We start from the raw sequence: 11,652 nt of genomic DNA on the forward strand, positions 1-11,652 counted from the left end.
AGATAAATCATTCTTAATAACATTGGTGTCCACATAACTGGAAAACAAACTCAACTGGAAAACAATATTGTTTTTTTTTTATCTAGGATCCACTGAAAATGTGTTTTTCACTCGTCAATGCATACTGGTTATATAATTAATTAACAAATGTTTAACATTGTACTTATACATGTCCCTACCCTAGCCCAAGGTTAACTGGTAACGTGTCTACGTAGTCACATTCTTGCGCAGGCAATATTGTAGATGATCCTCAAAAGAATGAGGTGTAAGTTTAAGATGAACACCCCTTTTTGTACATTATGTAAATCCTCTAGGAATCAAAGCCATGCATTTTTTGAACCAACCTACTGGTTTTGTATAAAAGGAGTCTTAGCCAATAATTATTTTCAAACACCAACATCTAACAAGAGAGAGCTAAAGACTCATAAAATGAAGCTTCGCTGTGTCTTCTTCATCTTGGTTACTCTGGGGATAAAACATGCAGGTAAGGATTTTATTAAGCAAAGTTAGACATTTAATTATATGTACAGGGGTGGTTGCTCAATTATAGGTCACTCCATATTAAAGAACACCTTAGAGCTCCTAGATTGAATGCACTTTTAGGTAAAAACCAGACTCACATTAAATGTGTCATTGAGCAATCTGACCAAAAGCGTGGTTACAATATAAATGCCTTTTTAGAAAAAATATGATTAGATTTATCAAGCTATTTAATAAGTATAAATAGTACAATCTTGCCATGTTTTTAAAGGTTTTTTCTCAAATTAGTGTTTGTATTATGTTTCTTACTTTCTGAAGAGAGGGCATCGCATTTTAGATTTAGACACTCAGAAAGTAGTTTTCAGGACATGAAATGTCCTACAAACGCTGAAAATGTATGCAGGCGAATGTTTACAATACATACCATTTTTGTGATAATAATCAAAGTTAAAAATGTTGTGAAAACTTTTTTGTAGCCAATTTATGCCTAATATTGGTGCAAATTGCCAACATTCAAGTGTCATTAGGCTATATTGTGAAATATGTGTTTACTTTAGTATTCTTCAAATCATTAAACTAAGATATGTTCATGACGTCCTTATAAATTAACTTTAAACTGTATAATCATTCATCATGCAGCCTGCTGGTGGAATAATATCTCTTTTTTGTCTCTGTTCCAGGAGCTGCATGCTACAGTAAGTATGCCAGATTCTTTATTTGGGTTTCCAGTAGAATAGGTTTGTCAAGATTGTATATATATATATATATATATATATATATATATATAAAAATTCTGTTAAACGTATATTAAAACATAGATTTTTATCCATAAGTAAATAGATCAACCAAATTCCAAAAGTATTTTAAATGTGTGATTAACATCCTCTAATGCTACCCCCATTCTCTAAACATTCAAGGATATTCACGCAGCCAATAAAATAGGAGCAGATACGGTAGAACGTGGCATCATGCTGAATGCGTGGGCCCGCTCGCTACATTCAGCTAAGGCACATATTTACACATCCAAAAGAATGTTCCAAACTGTTTTAATTGACCCTTAAAAAGTTAACCCTTGCATTAGGGAGCAGTCCCCAGGTATAACAATAAAACTTGTGGTACATTCTCACACAAAGAGGGAGAGAGCAGAGACAAACGCAGGAGGACATCTAAATATGCCCGCAAGCATAAAACTCAGTGTACTAGGAATCTGCTTTCACTGACATATTTACTACCTGAACAAAATGCTATGGCAAAAAAAGATTCAGTTTCCTGCTACACAAACACTTCATCTGAAACATATATATAAAATGTTCTTAACTGCGTTTAATTCTCTACACATCATTATTTTTACTTGACCCACCTTATTCTTCCCTCAGATTTCTCAAACCCACCACCCATATTTCCATATTTCCTTCCCAAAGCTCCCTTGCCTTTTGTCTTCATGTTTAACATGCTTCTAAATAATAATATAATATATACCAGTAATAATAATAATATAACCACAGAAAATTGAAGAGATACAATAGTCATCAGTCTAATTTAGATTGCACCTTTTCCGAACCCGGGGTGGAGAAAAAAGCATGAACCTCAGGATGTAAAGTTAATTTGGCCATGCTAGTTCTGCCACGTTTTGCCACAGGTCCCTGATTGCTGATCTATAATTTGACAGGAGATATAATATATTCCTGTCTTTGCAGGTGGAGAAGAATACAAGTTCTGTGATCAATGTAACGGAGACTGTGCAAATGACAATGGGTGTTATTGTGCGAATGACTTGAAACTCCAATGCATCCCCCGTGACTGTGCATTAACACCCAATCTCAATATCTGCTGCCCCAAGCAATTATTCTGGAGTTTAGAAGAAAAATGTTGCTCAGGTGAGTAGCACTACACGGTTTAAAGAAAAAATATGACCCTGATCAAATAGGCACATTTAATGTTGTTTGGTTACACGCTCTTCTCTAATAATTTTGTGTCTCTTACAGACGAAGCAATCTGCCATCCCTCATGTTTAAGTGATGAGAAATGTGAGCTGGTAAATGATAAGGCAACCTGTGTCTGCAACAAGAGTGTACACAATAAGAAAAGTAGGTCGCTGCTAATTCTATGCATTACACAACTCTGCATACATGCTTTAAACAATAAGTATGTGTATAAATAGTATGACTATATTGGAATTCTGAAAAGAACCCCTAAGAAGGACTGCAGTGGTTTACCAGATACATCATTCATTATTAATTGATAATGCATGCATTTTAAACCTCTTACAATATTTAATATGTATTCTTTCTAGTGGTGGGGGTGTAGCATTAGACTGCAACTTTAAATGTTAAACAATAAAACCAAAACCAAAGCTTGTTTAAACCTTTCTAACTTGACTGGACATGCATTCTGGTACCATATTCCTCCATCACATGAAACACATTTAGTAACTTTTCTAAACTTCTCGCTAGCAATCAATGACTTGAAACCGTCAGTGATATGTAGGAGTGATACAATGGATCTATCGCTTAGTCGTTGCCTCCTGGAGTACCTTGGGTATGATCCTGAATCCTTGCGTCTGAATGGAAGTGACCTTGAATGCAACACCACCTATAACGCTACTTCCAACAACCAGAGCACTATTAACATTCAGGGTCAACTAAAACAAAATTGGTGTGGAACTGTGGTAACAGTAAGTTGTTTATCACCATTTATTATATTCCCTATTTTATGTCAGATCACTAATGTCCAATGGAAATTATATCAGCTTGGCTTTTTATGAACTTTGGTCACAGCTGAACTTGCAACAAAACATGCCTTTAATTTAACATTTTTAGCACTAAGAGACATGGACACTAATTTATTACTTGTCCCTGTATGTAAGGTTTTTCCATACATCACATGCACTTATTTCCAAATAATGGAGGCATCAACATTTTAGATACATTCCATGAACTATTTTATTAATCTATATGAAATTGCTACAGGTATGCTGAGTTAATTATATTATACACCTGTTTAGATTTAAATAGTGAACATGTAAAGTTTGATTTCACCAACAAATTAATATATTTTATTTATCTGATTTATGTGTTCACCTTTACACTGAAATGTAGTTATTTGTTCACTTAAATCGAATCGGAGAAATTAGTATTCATTGCCTAATTAGTATTTTCTTATTTGATTCCCTCTTTCTGCAGAATGATTCAAGTCATATATACTATAAAAACACTGTTAACATTGGTATTCAGAATAAACCGATCATAACTGTGAATCCGATCCAGCTGGACTTCACCTGTTCTTACAACCGCTCAATGACATTCTACTTGAACATCAGTAACAATATTGTGAAAAAGTAAGAAGGAAAACATATGTTACTACCAAACATAAAATTATATGTTGGGCAACTAGGTGCTATTCCTAAAGTGCATATTGGAAACTACAGAAGTCACCTTATTCTCAACCATTTCTTGCTTGATCTTACAAAATTTCAGGTGTTGCACATAAATTTGATAGAGACTCACAACAAGCCTTCACTTCAGGTCACGCTTAGATAAGCAGGACAAAGGTCCATCCTTCCATAATCAAGGAAAAATCTAGATTATATAAAAGTGCTGTTTATTACAACGTCTAAAATAATGTTTGCTAAATTACAGATGTGAATAGTAAGAATTCAATTTCTCTGTGGAATGAGGCCTTTTAACATGCTCTCTGATATCCAATGAACAGTATGGTCTGGTGCTTGCTTTTGAGCGGGAACAAATCATTAGCTAGCACTCACTGACGACAGTAACAGCTGTAATTTAACTGCATACTTCATCCGCCAGTCCCTAAATTGCAATAATGTGACCATGCTAAAAAAATATTGCCATTACTTTCGTGTTACCCTCTCTCTTTGTATTAGAGATAGTACTATCATTATGCATTATACATGCATGCAGTAATTCTTGCAATTTCTTGCAGAGATTCTTTTGTGTATTCTTTCCCAGCTCTAGTGTGAACTAGCATTATGCTTGGGTAGTGTAGCCTTGCTCTGCGATTATTTTTGTTTTCTCCTGATGGGGTACTTCCCAACCTATTGTTTTTAAGAGCTTCTTGATCCAAGGAGAAATCCGATTGCCTCTTGGAGTCAAGAAGGAATTTTTCCCCCTGATGGCAGAATTCGAAGTAGCTTAATTAGGGGTTTTTTTCGCCTTCTTTTGGATCAAAAATAGGAAGGTTAGGTAGAAGGGTTGAACTTGATGGACTTGAAGGTCTTTTTTCAACCTTACAAACTATGTTACAAACTATGTTACTATGTTATATTTCACTTCAGTTATGTCTCTAGAATGTTGACACTTTATGCCCAAAAAAGATCCCCAAAGATCTGCTCATAATGCATGACAAAATATTCTTGTGCCATATTAACAATGTTTTGTAATACATGTTGATGATGCTTTAAAGGTAAAAGTAATGCAAGTACTTAGTTATGTTTTTTTACATTTTTTACAGAACTGTCTACCTCAGTCCTGTCAATGGAATGGGCTCATACCCCCTCACACTTACTGCTTACAAAGATTCAGCATTGTCACAGGTTCCAATATCCGAAGATGATACTATAGAAGTTGGATCCTACATCTACCTTGGCTTCGTTGTAGAAAATGCAGATGCAGAAAAATATTCGCTCAAGGTGGAGAATTGCATTGCATCCCCTGTCTCAAATCGTGACAATGCCATTGCCGTGACATTTTTAAAGGGAGGGTAAGTGTACTATATCATTTTAAACTAGTGGAATACTCTCAGGATGAAGAAGCTTTAAATGAGCAAGCGGGGAAAATAACTCTGAATTATTAAATAATGAATTATTATAATTAGCATTTGATACAGGCCTGAAGCACAGTTGTGCCACACACTTTGTGTTTCTAACATTCTTATTAAGGCTTCCTGTCAAAGCTGATATTTAGGAACATCGTGCTACTTTTGAAATGTTTGCTATTTTAAATTACAAAGTCAACTGAACTGATTTCTGTTCTTCGTTGGCCATTGCTGCCTAATCTATTTGTTTAAGACCCAAACCATCCAGAGGTGCTCTGGTCTGTAGCGGTACTACTAATTTTGACTCACAAAGTTCAACCTACAGAAAACTGAACTGAAAACAAGTACCAGTATACAGCACAATTTGGTCTAAGAACAGAAAAAGTCTGTACCCAGGTACTGATATCTGCAAAGAGACTATAGAACAATTACTTAAATGCCCCAAACATGTTGCTGGCTGCCTGTTCCCATTGGCATGCATGTGTTCATTGTGTTCCAGCATCTACAGGATTCATTTGACGTTAAAGTTACTAAAGGAAATTTAGAAAATCTGGTAATCATTTTATCCACAGCTGTCCTGTTGGAGAAATAACAACATCTGTACTGGGAAATGGGAAGAGTCTGGAGAGCCGCATTAGAATCAGTTCGTTTACGTTTAATGGGTATAACGGTCTGTACATCTTCTGTGATGCCCGGTTGTGTACCCAAGGTGAACAATGCGACCAGGTCAGTGGGATTAAAATAACTACTGTTTCATTATTATTAAGTGAAACCATATACTGGCGCCACATTTAATAAGGTATGTAATACTGTATATACCGTAAGGCAGAGAAGGCATTTACCCGCAGCTTACCTTTTCCAGAGATGCCAAAGCACTTACTTTACCTATTTCCGACCCTGTTCCTGGCAGCTGCTTTTGCAAATATCTAAATCTTAAAAAAAAAAAAAATGAACATAGCATATTATATTTCATAGGCTATAGTGTGATTTTCCTTCTAAATACAATTTGTATGATTTCACTTCTGAAAATCAGTTTTAATGAAATTGTGCTTTTAAGTTTGTTGAGATGTACTAAGCACTAGCCTTGTCTTTATTTTTAATGAAAATTGTGTGTGTGTGTGTGTGTGTGTGTATTGACACCATTATAACTTGTCAGTAGCAGCAGTTACAGACTGATAACTAGACTTGGGCGCTGGCCAACTCTTCGTCTTCGTCTTTGTGGGGAAAAAGATCTTCGTATTCCACGAATATTCACCGGTTCCTGTCTTCGGTTCGGGCGAATATTCATGTGCATTCTTCGTGTTTGTTTTTTTTCTTTGTTTTCTGCCATTTGTTGTAGAAGGGGTTAATACGGGGTTCACGCGGTACACACTATGCAGCAGCTTTGGCACCAGGATTTTAAAGGTACGTACAAGCAGCTCTTCATTGATTGATGGCAGACGAGCCCCCTGTCGGCAACCAATAGAGTCGCTCGTACAGACTTTTAAAATCCTGGTGCCGCAACTTGGTCGGGAGAGACCACTGGTCTCCCCACTCCAAGAGTTAAAGGTCCATATGAACGACCAATAGAGAGAACCTGTACACCTTATTTGTTACTCTGATTTCTAGCTCCAGAGACTTGAATTTGTTGGGAAAAGATGAGTGTTAGTGACAGCACAAGGGGGGAGACTATGAGTGACAGCATCATGGATGAGCTGAGTAACAGGAATGAGTGTCAGTAACATCATGAGAGGACAGCTGGGTGTGAGTGGAAGCAGTGGGGTGTGGAGTGACAATATGAGGAAGGAGATGAGTGTGAGCGACAGCAGGAAGGAGGAAATGGGTGTGAGTGACAGCACCAGAAGAGCTGAGTGTGAGTGACAGCATGAGAGGGAAACAGATTCTGAGTTGCAGCAGGACAGTGGAAGTGAGGGAGAAATAACTGTAAGCGACATCTCGAGGGAATAATTAAGTGAGAATGACATCATCAGAGAGAGTGGAAGCATGAGGGAGATTCTGAATGTGATTGTCAGCACAATGACTGCTGAGTGACACTCAGTGGTGTATTTTGGTTTTGTGCTGCCCTAGGCAAGACTAAACTCGGGCACCCCCCTAATTTAACATTGGCCCACCCCTTCCTGTGAAGACCACACCCCTTCCGGATTAAGACCCTCCGCTTCCTCAGTAAACTCCACCTGTTTCTCTCTGAGCGCCATGATACCTCGTTGTCTGCATGTGGGGGACAATCCGGCGGCAAACCCAGTGAGTTTCAATCAGATGCTGCGGCGCTGGCGACAAGAAATGGCGCAGGCGCGCCCCATTGGCTGGAACACTTGCAGGGGGCATTCCATGGGCGTTTGGGGCAGCGTTTTTTGTCAGATACAGCACTGGTGACAGTATAAGGGAGTGTGAATGACAGCACAAAGGGCAAGCTGAGTGTCAGTGACCACATCAGTGTGAGTGATTGACAACATAAGGGATAAAGGGACAGCTTCAAGGGGAGCTTAATGTAAGGGACAGCTTCAGGGTAAGCTAAGTGAGTGACTGCATCAGTAGGGAGCAGAGTGAGTGACAGAATCAGGGAGAAGCTGAATATGAGTGACAGCACAAGGGGGATGAGTATAAGTGACAGCATCTGGGGGGGAACTGAGTATTCCAAATTCAATGTATGGAAACCACAGTAAAACTTTAAACATGCATCACACAGAAAATACTTTGATAGAAACACCTTTCTGTGCTTGCTTGCAGTGTACAAGTAGCAGGTCTGCTGGGGGACAAACTCAAGAAATCAGCATTGAGGTGAAGTTACAAGGTAAATATAAATGCTTTCAATCTGTTACTATGTGATCTTATGAACATTTTACATATGTGAGCATTACATTAATCATTTTCCAAAGATCTACTTGTCTTGAGATTATATTCAATATGAAATGGATTATTGAATTTATTGAATGTATTTCCTACTTTGTATCATAGGTCCTCTGCAAAGTACAGTATTAGTACTGCTCGTTAATGAAATGTCTGATGTCTCTTTCAGATAATTTTGATGTTATTAGCTCCAGTTCCAACATAGGTAAGATTACTCTCAAACTATATATTATAAGTGTAACTGCCTGATACATGGTCCTTTTATATAAAGCCTAATTTAACCTACAGTCTGATCTGTAGCTGTAAAGCACACCTAGTAAACATTAGCAAGATAAATATGGTAAAGAGACAGGTAACACATATTTACACGCAAAATCATGGATTCATTCACATGTTATCGTCAATAATAATAACAATGAAAAGCCATTTAAGATAGGGTGACCAGATGTCCCTGGGTTCTGGGGACAGTCCCCAGATTGAGGACACTGTCCCTGGACAAATTATGTCCCTGTACATGTCCCCGAATCAGTGGAGGCTCCTCCATAGTAGCACATGTGCACGTGAACCCCCAAGTGCAAAAGGAAAAAAAATTTGCAAAATTCATCAAAAATCAATTGTAATCTAAATTAAATAGAAATAATAAGTGTATTATAATAATTATTATTATTATTTATATAGCTATAATAAACACATTACAATACACTTATTATTTCTATTTAATTTTGATTAAAATGGATTTTGATGAATTTTGCAAATTCCTGTCCCCTGATGTAGCCTGCCTGTATATACAAGAAAGAGCTATGAACAGGCATCTTGTTCATGGTTCTTTCTTCTATCGCACTGCTGCAGCACACGTGCGATAGAAGAAAGAAGTAACTGCATGTACTGCAGAGCAGATTTAAGCCACTTAAATTTGATAATGTGTCCCCATTAATATAATCTGTGTCACCTGTGTCCCCATTAATATAATCTGTGTCCCAAAAGAAATGACCTGTGCCATTTGTGTCCCTATTAATATAATCTGTGCCATCTGTGTCCCCAAACATGTAGTCTGTGCCATCTGTATCCCCAAACATGTAGTCTGCACCATCTGTGTCCCCATATATGTAGTCAGAGCCATCTGTGTCCCCAGATAGGTAGTCTGCACCATCTGTGTCCCCAGATATGTAGTCTGCGTCATCTGTGCCATAGTCTGTGTCAAATGTGCCCCCAAACAGACTGCGCCCAAATTATCCTCTCTACAACATGTGTTAAATGGTGTTTATGGTATGCCCATAAGATTTCAATATTTAGGGGTCTGGCACTGGATATGGAGGATTGTGTCCAGATGTTCTCCTCAGATTACAGGAAAACACAGATTACAGGAAAACTAATAGCCACAGCTTTATTGACACGTAACATAACATATAAAAAATTATGCTCACTGCGGTCCAGAAGTAAAAAGGAAATGTCCCCGGATTTCATTTTAAAAATCTGGTCACCTTAGTGAAGGCAGTAACAAAATTTTACAGCAGTTTGATACGTTGATTAACTGGCACAAATGTAGGCTCAATGGAATTGAGGTTTACTTTTATATGAGTGTTCATTCAAAAATGTATGTAAAACTAGACAATGTTACTTGCAGAAGAAGTTAAGTTCAGTATGTGGTATCATTGCCATAGCAAACAATGAAACTAACAACAGAAACAAATGATGTGAATTATCCACACAATAAATCTAAATATGTGCTATTTGTTTTTACACTCTTGCTCTTACACTCTTTAAGCTTTAAAATAGAAAAAGAAAAAAACTAGAAAACTAGGCAGCATTTTTTATACTTCTATTTTGGTATCTGCAACAATCGTTCGGAATTCTGTCTGTGTGAGAATTAAATGGCTCAATTTTTGAGTTTGTTGTTAAAGAGAACAGTGCACCTGCTATGTCATGTATATTACCACCAAATCAGAATTTATGATTGGGCTATGTCCGAATCCAATAATATAATCCACTTTTCTCATTCTTTCTGTGTAGCTGGATCCTTGGGTGTAATGGCTGGATGTCTATTCATGTACCATTCAAATAAACTGGTTTGGTGAGAAACTTATTGTATCCTATGGAGCTGGATATAAATGGATCAAGTCATGGGCTTCACTTATAATCAACAGATTGTGGCACTGATTGGAAATAATTTATTTTTCTTCACCAGACTACAAAGTGTATATATTGTACTTAGGTGTATGGATGACAAGATGTCTGTATGGCTCGTTAATTACTTTTCATACAGTCAGTATATTTAGACATATTACTTCAATAAACAGATATATGCAACTACTTTAATTGCTGATTGTATTATTTTAAGAATCTATGAATGGCATAAAAAGTAATCTCATAATATGTATGCAAAATAATCCATTATTATGTTGTGCCTAAATGATAAGTGACTCAATTATTGTATGTTTCTTTATGTGATTTAGCAAGGACATGGTTATAAATGAATATATCTCTGAGAAAATACATTGCCATACATTCCATCTGTTATCAGGGATGCTGAACTAAAGATGGTGTTTGGTCAGCAAAACATATCCATAAGAATATGCATAAACTTTCAAGTCTGAAACCAGAGAGTCAGTCAATGCAGGGACACATGGAGCAGAGGACACCAGTACAATGAAGCATGTGAACCCAGGAAACAGGGACACAAACTGAAAACCAAAGAACACAAAATGCTTCAAATATCAATACTTTGTTCTAGATAAAAAATGAACGATTGCCGAGGACCATGTCTAACCATGTTAAGGTCTAACCACTGGTTGGGGGAAGGGGTTGTCCCTGTTGTGCGCGGAGGCTGTGTCTTTTTGCAGAACTGATCAGAGAGAAGAATGCAGACAGAGAATCAGAGCAAAGACACAGAAGTGGATGCCAGAGAAGGATGAGAGTGATAAGTCTACATTCTTGGACAACCACTTCTGTAAGAGAGGAAATTAAATTAGTTGTCTGAAAAAGTAACGGGCCAAAAACAAAAAAAAATTAATCCAGGTGGGGTTCAAGTCCACTCTATATCCATCCAGTTGTCATCCATCCATGCCTAGAGAAGATCTAGTTTCAGCTGATACAAACATTACTCTTTACACTTAAGGGTGAGGTAGATCAATCTCATCTTCTAAGTTTCAAAACACCTTCCTGCATGTTTACAGCACTGATATTCAACATACTTGAAAAAAGGACAAACCAGGGGAAAAAAGATAGTACTGGAAAATTATTTTATTTAAGACTGTCAAGATTTCCATGGTCATTACTAATGTTCAGACATGATTAAGTATTGGAGAGGCAAATGCATGAAATACTAAAATGGTAAATGGTTTGTAGGACAAATATTCTTTTGAAAAGACTAAGGGGAGAGGGAATGTATTTCAAAAAGAGGTCATAATTTAAAACTGGAGGGTCAGAGGTTTAGATGTAATGCAAGGAGATTTTACTTTACCAAGAGGGTGGGAGATAACTGGTCTACCAACGGAAGTGTTATTGGCTAATACCACTAGGGAACTTAAATATGCATGGGATGGGCATATA

General features: G+C 37.2%; 1 protein-coding gene across 1 annotated transcript; it reads left to right on the top strand.

Moving 5' to 3' along the window:
- The first annotated feature begins 358 nt into the window (after positions 1 to 358).
- Positions 359 to 10,419, top strand: LOC128472594 (pancreatic secretory granule membrane major glycoprotein GP2-like). Its single transcript, XM_053454508.1, has 11 exons — positions 359 to 484; positions 1,161 to 1,175; positions 2,178 to 2,357; positions 2,466 to 2,567; positions 2,934 to 3,154; positions 3,663 to 3,817; positions 4,954 to 5,202; positions 5,829 to 5,982; positions 7,984 to 8,047; positions 8,273 to 8,308; positions 10,114 to 10,419. The coding sequence occupies exons 1-11, from the start codon at positions 430 to 432 to the stop codon at positions 10,176 to 10,178; spliced, it is 1,296 nt and encodes a 431-aa protein (XP_053310483.1). The 5' UTR covers positions 359 to 429; the 3' UTR covers positions 10,179 to 10,419.
- The last annotated feature ends 1,233 nt before the right edge of the window (positions 10,420 to 11,652 follow it).

Source organism: Spea bombifrons, chromosome 2 (genome assembly GCF_027358695.1).
Source record: "Spea bombifrons isolate aSpeBom1 chromosome 2, aSpeBom1.2.pri, whole genome shotgun sequence".
Taxonomy (NCBI): Eukaryota; Metazoa; Chordata; class Amphibia; order Anura; family Pelobatidae; genus Spea; species Spea bombifrons.